Source organism: Geotrypetes seraphini, chromosome 5 (assembly GCF_902459505.1).
Source record: "Geotrypetes seraphini chromosome 5, aGeoSer1.1, whole genome shotgun sequence".
Classification (NCBI taxonomy): Eukaryota; Metazoa; Chordata; class Amphibia; order Gymnophiona; family Dermophiidae; genus Geotrypetes; species Geotrypetes seraphini.
In genome coordinates, this window is record NC_047088.1 from 248,087,617 (window position 1) to 248,105,066 (window position 17,450).

A 17,450-nucleotide genomic window follows, 5' to 3' on the forward strand; every position below is an offset into this window, starting at 1 on the left:
TTTGTGTGTGGTAATGTAGTATATAATTAGCTCGCAGTTGTGCCAGCTATTAAGGCTTCAGCCCTAGTGAGTAGTAACTCTTTTTTAAGTGAAATCTGTTTTTATTAAGCAACAACCATAACAAAAGCAAACAGCGGGACAAAAAGCATTTCAAATATTGAAAACAAAGCTCCTTTCCCCCAAGAGGACTGGACTCTGATGTCCTCTCAGGTTACAAGCATCCTGACCCCCCAATCCCCCCCCCAAAAAAAAGCAAACCCCCACCCAGAACCCCACACCCCCCAACCCCCCCCTCCCAGATCAGACAGGCGGGATGGAATACAACTGCAGTCTATTCAAGACACGGCTACGGACCCTTCGCCCTAAATCAGGGGGCCTCCAAACTTTTCGCCATGAGGGCCAGTAACAAACTTCCAGATTCAATTTAAAGATTAGTCACAGCGCCAGAGCTACCTACAACGTCGTGAATTGACACTGTTTATCGAGGCCGAACAAGTACGAAGTAATACCGCGAGGTATACAATTACGATCCAGTTGTGAATAATATTAATATTAACATAATATGGAATATCACTATATTTTGAACACAGTTTTAATTAATGCATTTGAAATCTATCAACACCTCGCTTTTTGGGTTTATTTTTTTGTGAATTCTCATTGGAAAATTAGTCCAGTTGGCGCATTTCCGCACAATTCTTCCGCTGGCCAGACAAAATGGTCGTACTTTGGAGACCCCTGCCCTAAATGATTGCATTGAACGATGAACTGTTACTGCCTTTATTTTTTTAAATTAGGGTGTGTGTGGTGCAGTTGTTAGAGCTACAGCCTCGGCACCCTGGGGTTGTGGGTTCAAATGCCAAATTGCTCCTTGTGACCCTGGGCAAGTCACTTAATCCCCCATTCCCCCAGGTACATTAGATAGAGTGTCCCGCCAGGACAGATAGGGAAAAAATGCTCAAGTACCTGAATAATTTGTAATCTGCATAGAATTGTAGGATGTGCAGAATATAAATAAATAAAATGTTCATTCATTTGTGAATAAATAACCAGAGGCTCCTTTTACAAAGCCGCAATAGCAATTCCTGCGTGGCAAATACGATGAAGCCCATTCAATCCGTTTGGGCTTCAGCGCGTTTGCCGCGTTGGAGAATCGCTGCCGCAGCTTTGTAAAAAGAGCCATAAGAAAGTTAACCATTAAACAGTGACTACTTTTTGAACATAAGACATCTCCGGTTCATAGACAAAATAGCGCGAGACAACGGCGCGCCGACAACTGAACGCAAGGTTGACGGTGCGCTGAAGAAAAGCACTATTTTAAAGGGTTCCGACGGGGGGTGTTGGTGGGGAACCCCCCTATTTTACTTAACAGACATCGCGCTGGCGTTGTGGGGGGTTTGGGGGGTTGTAACTCCCCTCATTATACTTGAAACTGAACTTTTTGCCTGTTTTTTAGGGAAAAAGTTAAGTTTTAAGTATAATGTGGGGGGTTACAAGCCCCCAAATCCCCCCCACAACGCCAGCGCAATGTCTGTTAAGTAAAGTGGGGAGGTTCCCCCCCCACCCCCCGTCGGAGCCCTTTAAAATAGTGCTTTTCTTCGGTGCGCCGTCAACCTTGCGCTGAGTTGTCGGCGCGCCATTATCTCGCGTGATTTAGTCCCGTCACCGACATCTCCGCTCAAGTTCGCCTCATTCTCAGATGGAGAACTGGAGTTAAAATGTTGGAGACAACATTTCTTAAGCATTCCAGAATGTTGGGTTTTTTTTTTTTTTTCCTGAGTTTCTATCATTTCACATATCTCTTCCCAACCAAAGGACACATGGTATTAGCAACTTGGTTTCTTCCTTTGAGAAAGCAGAATTTTGCCTGTCATCATAATCAGATGAAAGGAAAGAAAGGGAGGGCTTTCTGTTAACTATTTCTTCAACTTTATTGCAGCAGGCTCTCTGAAATCTATAAGATAATGCCTTAGTGAAAACATCTGGAGTTTTCTTCTGTTCAAGGGAGTGTGCAAATCCACATTATTTCTGTAAAGATGGGACATATAAACAGAGTTTGCAAGTTTATTAAAAATTTCTTACACCACCAAATCAATGTTCTTGGCGGTTTACAATATATTACAAGGGCATAACATAAAATAACAAGTCTAAAAACAAAGTAAAATAAACAAATTAGTAACAAATCAAAGTTACAAGACTGGAACAAAAAGGCAGCTGTATTAATATATGGTCTTTTTTTGTTTAGGATCACATTTTCTGAAATGATAAATTCATTATCGAAAAGGAGTTCTGGGATTTTAGCAGTACTTACCAGCCATTTACAGTTTAAAATGAAGCCAATCAGGGCCTTGGGCTCCTCCCTGTGCATCACATGATGCACCGAGGAGGGAAGGCGGGCCTTGAAGGTGGAGGGATCATGCTTCCCTCCTGTTTGTATCTTCGAAAAAAGGTATGGGGGAGGGGTTTCAGGGGAGCATCCAGTGGCAGGAGGGAGTGGGCATTCCTCCTACCTTTTTTGATGGGGGGAAGGGGGAGGGTAGGAGATGGTTCAGAGGGGCTCCTGGCATGGGAGTGGACATCCTTCCTTCTGTTTCGTTGTCACGGGAGAGGTGGTCGGCATGGCAGGAGGGAGTGGGCATCCCTTCTGCCATTTTTTCTTGCGCTGGGGTGTGTGTGTGTGTTCCCCTTGGCAGGAGGGAGCGGGCATCCCTCTTTCCATTTTCGCTGTTAAAGGGGGGGGGAGTTTTGTTCCTGGTGACGGTTCGTTGGGGGTGGGACATCAGGGAGGGATATCATCGATGGGGGGATGCTTTTTTTTCTTTTACTTTTTTAATGAGGCCAATATTAGAATCTGTGCCCATTAAAAAAAAAAAAATAAAAAATGGGGGCTAAACTATGGTTTTAGACAGGTAAGCAATTGATCTTGACCAGTCGTTTTTTTTTGGATTGCTTAAAGCAATCCCTTTTTTGTGCATTGAGAAGTCATGTTAGAGAATCAGTCACTCTACTAGTTTACTTGGTATTTCAATATTAATGAGCTTATGTGCATGATTAGATCGGAGAATGAGCGATTGTGCAGAAAACCAGTCAATGAGCGGTTTTTTTGCATCGGGTCGGCAAAAGCGATCGCTGCTAAAGCTGCCAAAACAGGTGTAGTGCCAATCGCTGGCTTTAGTGCATCTGGGCCTCAGTCCAGGTGACCTGTCTTTTTAATAAAATGATTCTCAGGAAGTGCATTAACCGAAAGCCCTTATTTAGAAACAATTCCATGTGTAAACAGCGGCATTTACAGAAACAGATTGCAAATATTCCTAACTGGCAGTTTCACACCATGCAGAGATTTCAAAGGGGGCATAGTGAGGGGTGTGGTTTAGTCGGGGAAGAAAAAAATCTACATATGTATTCCTTTTGTGGAATGGGGAATATACATTTATTATGAAAAATATCCCTGTTGGATTTTACAGTAACTCAGAGCCACACAGATTTTTAAACAGTTCTTGTTCTGGCCAGATTTGTACACAAGAGATTAAGGGAAGAGATTGCCAATGTGGGCTGCCATTAAGATGTGCCATTTTATCACTAACTCATATTATTTTAGCATGGGTGCCTCAAAAATAATACCGTGTTTCCCCCAAAATAAGACAATGTCTTCTATTAATTTTAGGCACAAAAAATACACTAGGTCTTATTTTTGGGCTAGTTTTTTTTTTTTTTTTCATGTACATGCTCCTCTCTTTCATCCCAACTCTTCCTCTTTCCTTTTTCTCCCCCACATGTGCAGCATCTTTCCTCCCCTCCCTCCCATCCCTCATGCAGCAGGACCCTTGCCCAGCTTCCCTTCCCTTCCCTTGTGCAGCAGAACCCTTGAGCGAGCACCCGCCCCCGCAGCCGAATCCCCATCCTTCCATCCGAACCCCGCCGACCGCGAGCGAGCCCTACAAACCTCCCTAAGCAGCATCGGCCCGACAGAACACTAAACAGGCTGCTTCGGCCTAGTCCGCCCGTGAATTCAGTCTGCCGCGTTACTGATGCAAGAGTGAATTCACGGGCGGACAAGGCCGAAGCAGCCTGTTTAGAGTGATTAAGGAGGTATGTAATAGGGCTTGCTCGCAGTCGGTGTGGCTCGGATGGGAGGGAGTGAAAGATGGGGGGTTCGGCGGCGGGTACTCGAGAGTGGGTGTGAGGGGTGGTCCTCGCTCAAGGGTTCTGCTGCATAAGGGATGGGAGGGAGGGGAGGAAAGATGCTGCACATGTGGGGGAGAAAAAGGAAAGAGGAAGAACCCGGCGAATCCTGGGACTAGGGCTTATATTAAGACCTACCCCCAAAATCCTGCTGGGGCTTATTTTCAGGGTAGGTCTTATTTTTGGGGAAACACAGTAACAACTGGGATTAACAGTATTTATTTTATTTATTTAAAAAACTTATTATCCGATTATATCCTAAGCGGTTTACAAGTAAACATACACCATACTGGTCATAGTTTACATCTTAACACTAGCCCACATTGCTAACTTCCTCCTAAGGCAGGGGTGGGCAACTCCGATCTTCGAGGGCCGGAATCCAGTCGGGTTTTCAGGATTCCCCCAATGAATATGCATGAGATCTATTTGCATGCACTGCTTTCAATGCATATTCATTGGGGAAAACCCGACTGGATTCCGGCCCTCGAGAACCGGAGTTGCGCCCCCCTACCCTAAGGAGTCGTCATTCTCATTAAATCCCCATAGTTTTATTTTCCAATTCCAAATGAAATCAAATTAAAATTAGTCTCATCACTTGGTTGGTGGCTGTTAACATCTGTAGGTTTGTAAAATGGAACAGCTGCACATGGAAGTAGTGCCACCAAGGGGCGTAGCTCAATAACCAATTTTGGTGGGCCTGAGCCTAAGGTGGATGGACAAAGAATTGAACTCCCCCCCCACTCCACGGCCCTGCTATGCTCTCTATTCTCCACCCCCTTCCCTCTGCCTGCAAACCCAAAATATTAAATACCTGAGCTGAAGAGGGTTCCCAAATCGCTCAAGCTAAAGATTCTCTTCTCGGGCATTCCAAATGACAGCCAGCAGCATTTATCTCGAGTTGATGCCGGCATCGGCAGGCCACGCATGCACAAAAAAAAAAGAAAAAAAAAAAAGAGCATACCCAGAGGGGCTTGGTGGTGTTTGCGTCGGCTCTAGGCAAGTGCCTTCGAGCTAATTTCCTTATTTAATTAAATCAAATTCCTCATTTTTTTCTCTCCTTTTTATCACAAACCCAATTCATCAACCCTTGAGTGGTCAAAAAGGAGGATGGTATATCATACAGTGTCAAGAGTTTTCAGTGCATAGGACCTCACATAACATACGTTATCCAAAGTCCACATTCTGTCCAATTTTCAACAAATAATCCTCTATACCAATTCCTCCATCCCTTCCCTTATCCCTTTAATGTGTATTTATTGGTGTATCTCTTGCGCAAACCCATTAAAATATTTTTGGTAGTGTGTGTATCTCTTACTCAATAATCTAATCTAATCCTTAGGTTTGTATACCGCATCATCTCCACGTTTGAGAGCTCGACGCGGTTTACAGTAGGACAGGGGTGTCCAATGTCGGTCCTCGAGGGCCGCAATCCAGTCGGGTTTTCAGGATTTCCCCAATGAATATGCATGAGATCTATTAGCATACAATGAAAGCAGTGCATGCAAATAGACCTCATGTATATTCATTGGGGAAATCCTGAAAATCCGACTGGACTACGGCCCTCGAGGACCGACATTGGACACCCCTGCAGTAGGAGAAATAGGAAGGAACTACAACAGAGGGTTAGAGGTAGAAGTGTGAAGAAAATTTAGAGGACTTGGGATGCCAAGATATAAGAGTTTCTTTGATTCCTAAGTTGGAGGGAGACTTACATAATATTCAATTTCATTAGTAAAACTACCCCATCAATATGAATGCTATCAATTTTGCTTCCTTACTGCATAACTTTCTTATCTCAAATCAGCAACACTTGACTTATACAGCGACTTGCTAGTCCAGCGCTGGTCTCGAAGCTTAAACTATCCTACGCTCCGTTTTTACTCGTGCGTTTCAGTCACCCGACCTTCATCGGGGGAAGTAAATGTTGCTGTGTTAAGTCTTTGTGTTTTATTACACGCGCGGCAAGCTGCTTCAGTTCTTGAATAAAAATATTCCCGTTAACCCCGTTCGTCTGAATTATTATAGTTGTGGGTTGGATTTTGACTAAAAGGATCCATTTCCTCTATTTTGCTGTCTGCCCAGGGAGGAAGAAATCTGTAGCTGGCGAGGTTTAGGGAGTTCCGCCAGCCACAGCAAGAGTGCAACAATTCTGGGTGGACCTGAGTCCAAGTTAGGTGGGCTCCGGCCCACCCAGGCCACAGAGTGCCACGTACATGTGCAAGGTGCCGTTCTGGTGCCGCCCATTTTATCTGCATGCGTATTTCTAAAATGGCTGCTTTCATTGTGCGTGCCAGTAGATAACATGCTCGGAGGTCCATTTCCTAAAACGCCGCTAGAACCGAGCACGTCCCCGACCTGGAGGTCTTAATTCTGATCTCTGCATTCTGTGAAAAATGGGTCTTCGCTTAAAATGTTCCCAAAGTGGCACAAAGAAAATGCTGCGAAAATAATAGTTGTAAGTTGGTCTCTATTAACCTCAGAGACAAACTGCTAGTTGGGAATTAGCACCTGACAAAGCTTTGCTGGTATTCAAATTCATTTTTCCCTCTTTCCCTCCTGTCCCCGTCCTTTGTTGTGTTGATTGTGCTTCCCTGCTGTCGCATGAGCTCACAATGGTGACAAAGCTTCCACCCAGTCTATTTCCCTGTTCCATTCTTTCAGCCCCCACAATTTGAGACCCTATTATTTAAGACTTCCTTTTACTGACAGTCAAATAGAAAATGGCTCCACCTCCGTCCCCCACACTGTCCTACTACTGCTAGTGTTAATTATTTCTATAGCGCTACCAGACATACGCAGCGCTGTACAGAACCCCGTCCCTGCGAGTTCTGTCCTCATTTGCACAAGCCTCATACACTTATGATTTGAAATTTAAATCTGTTTATTAAAGTATATACAGTATTCTGTACAACTTGCTTATAAATCACAAATAGAGCCTTCAGTTTTGATCTGGTTTTGGTACAACCTTTCCAAAGACTCAGTTGCCAATGTTTTTACATCACCTGGGAAGGTATTCGGACATGGGTGTAGAAGAGAACCTAAATACGTGAACAGGAAAATAAGTGCCTTGTTAAATGTTAGAAAGGTTCCTTGATGTCAGCAACAGTGGATAAATCTGTTGCATCAACAGTAAGACACTTGAGCATTTGGACGCACGATGGAAGGTTGTTGCAGATGGCAGACAAGACACAAATGATGTCGGTTAACGTCAGTTCATTGAAATCCAAGAGCAGCTTCTGAAGTTTTTGGGGTTTTTTTTAATCACTGAATTCAGTTGCCAAATTTTGTAAGATGTGTTATTACATATTGATACTAGTCTTAAGTTTTTAGAGAATAGCACCATGGTCTCTGTCCCCTTCCCACGGGTACCCACAGGTCCCTGTCCCCATATCATTCTCTACAGTCAATTAGTCATAAAATATCCTCTCTCTTTTGATTCTCTCTCAAACCAGTCTTGTTTACTGGTTTTAGGTTGCACCTACAGTACCAGGATGGAAATGAACATCAAACTTAAACCAAGAGGATGGTGGGTACAATCTAGAGATGTGTATGGGGACATAATCTTGTGCCATCCCCACCCAGTTCTTTTCCAGCCCTGCCCCATCATATTAGTATCATCCCCTCGCCATCCCCACACTTTTCTTTCCCATCCCCAGCCCGTATTTAAAAGATCAAGCAAAACATAAAATTCATCCTATAATTTGTTAAATTAAACATAAAGAAATAGGGCATAACTTTGCTAAATGTTTGTTTACTGGAAGCTTCTATACTGCTACTAATGACTGGGGGGGTCAGTTCTGAGAGGTTTGCATGAGCTTCAGTAAAGGTGTTACAATACCTGAGCTTCCGTAGTGGTGTTACAATGCATGAGATAAATATATGTTAATCTTACCTATTTATACCATCTATATACATATACAGTAATACCCCTGTGAATTTGCGTCCCGCGATTCACGGACTCAGTAATTCGCGGGTTTTTCCGTTCTAGAGTTAACCGCTTTCCCCTCCCTGTGGTCCACCATCGCTTCATGGTCTCCTTCCCGGACCGCCAGCTCTCTTTCAGACACCTTCTTCCTTCACCGCCCATCTCATGTCCCGCCTTGCCGGAAAAGGAAGCAATCTCGGAAGAGGGCGGGACCCCCAGAGAAGGGAATGATGCAGGTGATCTCGGGACGAGAAAGTACTGTACAGCGTAATTTGCATTATTTGCGGTTTTTCAAAATTTGCAGGGGCTCCAGGAACGTAACCCCCGCAAATTTCGGGGGAATACTGTACTATAATTTATTGTTTTTGTATTGTCTTTCTTTGTATTAATTGTGAGTTCACCCTTTTGTGTTCCAAGTGGGAGGTAACCTGCTGTTTTAAGAAAACCATATTATTTATTAACATGGACTGTGAGAAAACAATCATTTCAAACTATGTAAAAATAAACCATCTACAGAGCCAGAACTCGGTTAATTTCACGTTCCATGACTGTTTTATCCTGAAATTGTCTTGAAACTGAAAAGAACGTTCCGATGATGTCCTGGTGACGGGATTCACTGATTTTTTTTTCTTGATTCTCGAATAATTCTCAAAAAAACTGCCTCAGGTCTAGATGCACTAAGACAATGGTCTCAAACTCGCGGCCCAGGGTCACATGCAGCCCCCCAGGTACTATTTTGAGGCCCTCGGTATGTTCATCATAATCACAAAAGTAAAATAAAACAGTTTCTTGATCGTATGTCTCTTTAGCTATAAATGACAGTATTATTATTAAGACTTAGCCAAAAGGAAAAATTTATAAACTATAAAGAGTTTTACCTCATGCAAAATTGTCATTTCTTTAATAAGACATTAACTATTTTTTCTGAGGCCCTCCAAGTACCTACAAATCCCAAATGTGGCCGTGCAAAGGGTTTGAGTCTGAGACCACTGTACTAAGAGGATCGGTAAGATTGTGTGGGTCTGCACCAATCCAATTTTTTGGCTGATTTAGAAATAGCTATTGATGCACTAAAAAGTTTGCATGCAAATAATTCACGCGGATGTTCGCTATAATCCCTGACTCTCCGATCCGATGGATTGCTGTGAGAGTGACTCTTATGCAGAGCCTGCAGGGGAAGCCTGAATAGCTGAGAGGCAGGGGAAAGCCTCCTTCCATGCTGTTCGGGGCAGGAAATCTTTTTTTCTTTGTTTTTTTTAAATGGGTACAGATGCTGTGCATGTTACACACGTACAATGTCTGCCCCATGAAAAAAGCCCCCCCCCCACCAATGATGTCCCTTCCCAACAACACCCAATGAACGCGGCACCGGGAATCCCCCACACAATTCCCTCCTGCCAATCGCCCCCCACCCCCATGCAGGACAAAAATGGCAGGAAGGATGCCCACTCCCTCTTGCCATGCTGACCCCCCCCTAGCAGCAAAATGTCAGGAGGGATGCCCACTTTCTCCTGCCACCAAAGGCCCACCCCTGTACCATGCCCCCCCAAACATCCCCTACCCTCCCCCTTCTCGCCCCCCAAAAAAGGCAGGAGGGATGCCCATTTCCTCCTGCCACCAAAGGTCCCCAGAAACCCCACCCCCACCCTTTGAACCCCCCTCCCCTATATCTTTTTAGAGAAATTGGAGTGGGAGGGAAACTCAGTCTGTCCCGCTTGTAGGCTGCCAGATCAAAATGGTGGACCTTTCTCTCCCCGGTGCATCATGTGATGCAAGGGGAAGGGCCTAAGGCCCTGATTGGCTGAGACGCCTAGGCCTCTCCCCTCATATTAGCTGCATTATCAGTCAAATACATGACTAGTTTGGTGGAGATTATACGCTGCCAAACGCATGAAATAAATCCTTTTACCAGTTTAGCAGAGGTCTCTTTGTTGCCAAAATTACTGAACACATTCATCAATTTTCATCAAGATTTTTTTTAATCTGAGGTGTTGGTGTCAAGTTTCTGAGTCAAGGTGTGCATGGAGACATAATCTGGTTCCCATCCATTTCTAATCTATGCCCTCCTGTCTCCATTCACCCCATGGATTTCTGCGTGGGTTTCCCATTTTCCCTGTCCCAGCACACACCTCTAGTACAATCTCTATTTACTACCAGGGATTTTTTTCAAAGCTTCACTAACTAGACTGATTGGCTACCAATAGCTTTACCCAAATCTAAATGAATCGTGGGTGAACCTCTTCAACTAAACGTCAGTTGGTCATCTGAGTGAACATACAGTATACACGCGTCACATCATCACAACTGAGCCGATGGTTAAGAACATAAGAATAGCCTTACAATCCGAGTACATACAGTATACACGCGTCACATCATCACAACTGAGCTGATGGTTCTTCCCTCTCTAATGCTACGGGAGTGTAGTGACTGTTCTAAACGAGCAAGGCTATTCTGGATTCTCTGCACATGTGTTGAGTTGGTTTTCCAACGACTGGTGGGACAGGATTAAGGCAGATATCCTACTCAACTCATTTGCATGGAAAGCCTTTTGAGCATGGATCATTGTTTGGAAATCAGCCCCAAAATTGGCCAACAGCAACCTGCACGGTCTTAACGACCGTGCTTTGTGCATTTAGCCCTATATGAACTAAGAGTCTCTGGGAGAGATACAGTGAAGGAAGAGAAAAAAAATGCAGTCCTGGGCCAATCTCCACCTTCACTCCTCATAGCTTGTCTGCAAGAGTCTCATCAAATAAGTGTCATTAGCCACCAATGGTTTGGGGTTGCAGCTCATTCTCTGCATCATACATAATGATTGATATGTAGAACTGAAGTGGTAAAAGGTGATTCTTTTCATCAGATGGACTTGGTTATTTGTTGCCCCAGTAGAAAAGAACTCTAGTACCATATTTTTCGCTCCATAAGATGCACCTGACCATAAGACGCACCCTAGATTTAGAGGAGGAAAACAAGAAAAAAAAACCATTTGGAACCAAATTCTCCCTGCCAGGCTCTTCACCCAACCCTATACTCCTTGCTAGGCTCTGCACCCTGTACCCCTCTCTGATGGTCTAGTGGTAGGCTTGGACAGGGGACAGGGCACAGGGCAGGCAGGCACAGGGCAGGCAGGCCTAGTAGCCTAGTGACAGACAGGCAGGTTCCAAACCCTCATGTACCCCCCCAGTACCTTAAATCATCTCCCCATACCCCCCATGTATTATTATTATTATTTTTAGTTTTTTTATATACCGCCTATCAAGATTATCTAAGCGGTTTTACGATCAGGTACTCAAGTATTTTCCCTGTCTGTCCAGTGGGCTCACAATCTATGTAACATACCTGGGGCTATGGAGGACTGAGTGAATTGCCCAAGGTCACAAGGAGCAGTGCGAGGTTTGAACCCACAACCCCAGGGTGCTGAGGCTGTAGTTCCAACCACTGCACCACACACTATACCTCCCAGTACCTTAAATTATCCCCATGCTCCCCACGTACCCCCCTGTACCTTTTAAATCATAGTCCATACCCTTTTAAACACCACCCCGTACCTTGTAAATTGTACAGCCACCCCACCCTGTACCTTTTTTTAATCGCTCCCTCGCTAGACGGTTCTCGTACTCAGGTCAGGAGCGCAGATATCAGGAGCAAGTGTTATGTGCTCCTGCTTGGACCCGCCTTTGCATTCTGAATGGCTGGTGTCGGTTCTCGCAAATCCTGCGAAAACTGACGCCATCATTCAGTAAGCAATGGCGGGCCCAAGCAGGAAGCGTAACGCTTGCTCCTGACATCCGCGCTCCTGACCTGAATACGAGAGCCGTCTAGCGAGGGAGGGATACCTCTGGACCACCAAGCTTTTTAAAAAAACGACGACGGCGGTGCTGAGAGGCGGGGGGGGGGGTGCTTTGAAAAGGTGCTGCGGTGGGGGGGGAGGGTGTTTCACAATGCTAAGGGGGGGAGTACAAATTTTGTATCTTCGCTATATAAGACACACCGAGATTTCCACCCACTTTTGGGTGGAAAAAAGTGCGTCTTATGGAGCGAAAAATACAGTATTTTTTATTTTGTATTTGATCAAAGAGCCTGGAGATTACCCACAGCAAAACTGGGTTGTAGTCTAGTGGCAATACTTTGGAAAATAAAACAGGACATAGACGGGGCTGTATTCAAGGCACTGTATGATTATATTTATTGCCAGGCAGAGGCTCATATTCAGGTCTGTCCACTGAGGCTGTGAGGGTCAGGTGTATCACTGAAAAGATGTGCCCCCGGCCTTAAAGGAAGAAAGGACTGCTCTGTATTAGGAATGCAGTGCCTTCAGCTGGAGAGGAACCAAAGAAATTGACCTTGGAAGGGATTTCTTTTCCAGTCTATAAGCAGCAAGGGATATCTCTTTATCCAGTGATCCTATTAATGGAAAAGGGATAACATGGAAATAAAAAAAAGGATAAGTGGTGGTGCAAAAAAAGAAACAGAATATAAAAATGTGGGAGTTTTTTTAATCCTTAACTGTAATATATTTTTCAAATATTTTTTTTACGTTATGGTTTTCATTGAAGACACACACATACGTACACATTGCTGTAAATGTGAGCGCTCCCCTCGGCTTACGTAAGCATCTCTAGGATTTAATAAAACCTCCATCAGGATTTTAAGTACCAGAGGTTTAAAGGTCAGTAGGGGGCTGGTTGGGTTAAAACAACCGAATGAATGGATCTAATGAAATGCACACAGTCTGTCTGTGAAGCTGCAGCATCCGTGAATGGAGTCAGATGAACCCTTTTCAACATCTGTGCTCTGGTTTCTGTGCACCGAGGCTCTTGCTTTACTTCCGACCGGGAAGCATGTGCACATGTTAAAGGCCTTTGGAAAGGAAACTGCATAATTAGAAATGGATGCATAACAAGTTGTTTGTAAGTACTTTATCTACTCTTTCAGATGTATTCTGTGGACGACAAAGAGCCAAGCCATATGTTTTTAGGAGGGTGCACTGGGATTTATTTTGCAGGAGCAGAATGAAGGGTGAAGCTACGGGCTGCTGGGTTCTCTGTGCAGCATTAGGGAGAAGAAAGTGGGAGTAGACAATGAGATTTTGAAAAGACTACTTTGCACTTTAGGAAGGATGTTAGAATTAGAAATCTGGTAGGTGTTGCTCGATTTTAGGCATGCTTTTGAGGGGCATTTTCGATAGGACGTCTTAAGTTTGGACGTTTTGAGAAAGACATCCAGTAAACTATTTAGAGAAAATGTCCATTTTCAAAAACAGCAAGACGTCCATCTATTTTATTTTATTTTATTTTTCTTTTAGAATGACCTATGTGGACCCAGGTCCTTAGTACGTCTTATCCTTTTTGGCCATTCTCAGATATGAAGCCATCCACATGAAAAACGCACAAAAGCAAAAGTTTTTTTCTGACGTACCCAACTACTTTGTCTGAAAGGCGTGCCTTCAGCTCATCGTGTCAGGGGAATCCTGATCAGCCGAGCCGGTTTCCTGGAGTCCTGCCGGCTTGTGGATTCCCCTGCCAGGATCAGCTGAACCGGCGAGGGACAATGCGATTCCTCTCTCCCTCCCTCACACCCAATGAACCCCCCCAGCCCCCACCCACAGAGAGCCGCTGTTCTTAGAGCTCCCTACCCCTCCCCCCAACATCCCCGTGCTAACACAGGTCATTCCTACTTGCTAAGGCCATTTTTACCACATGAGTGAAATGGCCAGATTTCTGAGTTTTTCTAATAATAGCCATTATTAACATGTGAGCTCCTACCACCACCTATTCTGTGGCTTTCCACTATATGCTAATCGGTTAGTCCGTAAAATGTAGCTGTGTTATCTGATTACTGTAGGCAGTGGCGTATTAAGGGTGAGCGGTGTCTGGGGCGGTGGTGCCCCCTGCCCTTTTCCCCCCCTCCCCCACCATGCACACGCCCCCTTCCCTTTCCCCGTTCCTTTTTATAACTTTTCTGGCATGAGCAGCATGCTGATGTCGGTTTCAGCTCAGCTTTTGATGTCACTTCCTAGGCGAGGGTCCTGGAAGTGATGTCAGAGAGAGCGCCAGTGCCAATGTAGGCAGCAACCTCGCGCCAGAGAAGTAAACAAAGATAAGGGGAAAGGCCAGGGGCACGTGTGTGCAGCAAGGAGAGGAGTGGAGGGGGGCGGAGGTATCATGCCTTTAATAAGACTGCGCTTGGGGCGGACCATCCCCCCTGCACCCACCTTTCTACACCTTTCTACTTTCTTCCCCATCCTGCCCCAGCACTAAAAATAAAATGGTCTGGGAAGGTGCACTGACACCTGAACATGCCCTGTGGTAAGGCATTTTAGTGCTTACCGCTGTTTAGTGAAAGGAGCCCCAAATAAATAACAGAAAATGAAAAAGGAATGCAAAATTTTAAACTAGCTGAGAAATCTCTAAAATCCTCTGCAGCACTTCTGTCACACTGTAAGACAGGATTGCAGAAACCAGAGCAAGTAACGCTCTGTGAGGATAATTTTAGCAGGAAAAACATTTGCGATGACTGTTCACCTGCATTCTTCCACCTCAGGTTGAGTGCTTTATGGACCATGCCGTTGAAAATGTTCTAGCGAACGAGCACCTGGAGGAACTTTAAAGCTACAGTGCTTTTCCTGTAATCAGCAGTCTCACAAGGAGGAAGTAATTGCTAGTAAAAACGCCGTTCTTATCCTGAGGTAGTGGCGATAGCGGCAGTGGTACTGGGATATTTTTTTCTTGATAATATCTGGCGGCGGTATTTCAACTGGAGAGGACTGGAGAAAGAGCTGGATTAACCCTTTCAGGACCATAAGGATCGTAGGCCAATTTTTGTGGTTTTGACGACATTTTTATGGTAAAAAGGGCTTGCAGATGCCAAAAAATTGATTTTTTTTGTGAAATATCATTATTTTTATTTAAAAAAATCACACTTCTGGCTTATGGACAGTGTGGCAAGTGAATCTTCTCGTCAATCTAGCAACGACGCTAATGAATGAATGTCGGAACCAGTTTGTTTACATAAAGGCAGTATCATATGGAATCCGTACATATCAAATTTAGAACTGTAGACTATCCCAATCAAAATTTATAGGATTTTAAAGTTATGGGACAAATATGTCCCTTGGTCCTGAAAGGGTTAAGGGAGAGTGCTGGGCGTGGTGCATTTAGACCTTAGCAAAGCCTTTGACATGGCTCCACATAGGCGACTAATAAATAAACTGAATGCCCTTGGTATGGATCCTAAAGTGACTGAAGCTTTTCACACTGTTTATTTATTCAATTTTCTATACTGTTCTCCCAAGGGAGCTCAGAACAGTTTACAGTACACCCCCGCGAATTCGCAGTTCGCAAATCGCGGACTCATTAATTTGTGGTATTTTCTAACCGCCTCTTCCTGGTACTAAAGTCATGGTTACACCAATCAGGAGCTGCTTTGACACACTATCTGGAATATCAAAGCAGCTCCCGATTGGTGTAACCATGACTTTAGTACCAGGAAGAGGTAGTCAGAAAATGTGCCTGGCTTCGTGAGTACAATTTAAGCACCCACCAGCGCCCCAGCTGCCCTCTCCTGCCTTCGATCAGCTGAAAAACCGTATTCGCGGTTTTTCAAAATTTGCGGGTGTTCCTGGAATTTCGGGGGAGTACTGTACATGAATTTATTCAGGTCCTCAAGCATTTTTCCCTGTCTGTCCTGGTGGGCTCACAAGCTGTCTAATGTACATGGGGCAATGGGGGATCAAGTGACTTGCCCAGGGTCACAAGGAGCAGCGTGGGTCTGAACCCACAACCTCAGGGTGCTGGGCCTATAGCTATAACTTTCAGATATAGTGTGGTAGGAGATAGCATTGTCTGACAGTGATGGCAGAAGTAGTTAACAAAGCATGGCAAAACATTAGTGAACACCAAGGGCCGGATTTTGCAACCGGCACCGGTATCAGCTAGTGCCTCCAAAAGTGGCGCTGGTCATTTGCCAATCATGTACAATACTGGCGCAAGGTTGCAGAATCGCAGCCATGTGTAAAGTAGACACCAGAAATGTAGGCCAGGGAATCGCACATCCTCAGGGGTTCATACTTTTGTTCACCGCATTGAACTTAACGGTTATGCGGTTTATAAGTACGATGTTACGTTATGTTATTTCTGGTGCAGGCCACGCCCACTGTGACGATTGGGCCACGCCCACTGTGGACGGGACATCGGCGGCCTGTTCTGCAGGCACCTGCATTAAAAAAAAATTTGGTTTTAAATGATGCGGACAATTACCACGTTGTTCATCGCCAATTGAACCAATTAAGTTAGGGGACGGTAGGATGCCCACTAGCTTTCGTCGACCCTGCGAGAATCAGGGCCTAAATCCATTAGTGCACCTTAGTAAAATGACCCTTAAGAGTTCCTGGAATTTCATGTGCACAAATAAAGTGATTTTTCCAATTCCCCCTACAAAGTTAAATTTATATGTTATCACTTAGTTCTTGAACAGTCTATCACATGAACGTCTGTGCCTTAGTTCTTTTGCTTTATCCTTTTTCTTCAATAGGTTATTGTTGAAGGAAACTCAGCATGGGAGATATAAAGCTGGTGACGACTACTCGTATTTCCAAGGCTTCACTGTCCCTGGAAAATTCAGCGCTGAGCTCCATGGCCTCGTCTGAAGCACCGGCATTCACACTTCCTCCCAGGAACATCCGAGTCCCCCTGGGGGGCACTGCACGATTTGATGGAAAGGTAAGGGTTATCCTAGAGAACATGTCATGTTGGCAGCAGGAGCCTGTCTTCTTCTAGAAGATTCTGAGCCCTAGGCCTCTAGTACACTTCTCCCTCCGAATCCGCGGATTCGGTTATTCGTGATTTTTTTTATTTTTATTTTTTAAAAAAAATCTAATTCCGGACCTTTCCCGCCTCCCTCCCAGATTCCCAGACCTTACCTAGTGGTCTCGCGATCTTCCCTCGCTCCTGTCCCATGCAGATCACTCATAGAAAATGGTTGCCGTGAGTTCCCGTTGTCGTCTCGAGACACTATGGGAACTCACGGCAGCCATTTGCTATGAGTGATCTGCACGGGGCAGGAGCGTAGGAAGATCACTTCTGCCCTGAAAGCCCGCTAGACCACCAGGTAAAGTCTGGGATGCCAGGAATGAGGCGGCGGTGGGTCAGAGCCGGCTGAAAACTTATTCGCGATTTTTCACACTTTGTGGTCCAGCTCTGCACTCAACCCCGTGAACAACGAAGGAGAAGTGTAAAAGTTTCAAGTTTATTAGGTTTTTATATACCGCCTATCAAAGTTATCTAAGCGGTTCTACAATCAGGTAGCATATACGGCATGTAATAAACCAGTGGTCTCAAAACCTGTG

The 17,450-nt window shown here is 44.8% G+C and overlaps 1 protein-coding gene across 3 annotated transcripts in view; it reads left to right on the forward strand.

Annotated features, from left to right (window-relative positions):
- MYLK (myosin light chain kinase) overlaps positions 1–17,450 on the forward strand; it is a 607,164-nt gene that overhangs the window by 142,425 nt on the left and 447,289 nt on the right. For all 3 annotated transcript variants that reach the window (XM_033946557.1, XM_033946556.1, XM_033946555.1), the window contains exon 3: positions 16,637–16,824. In XM_033946557.1, the coding sequence (XP_033802448.1) occupies positions 16,660–16,824 (165 nt within the window). In that variant the 5' untranslated portion in view covers positions 16,637–16,659. The remainder of the gene's footprint in view (positions 1–16,636; positions 16,825–17,450) is intronic.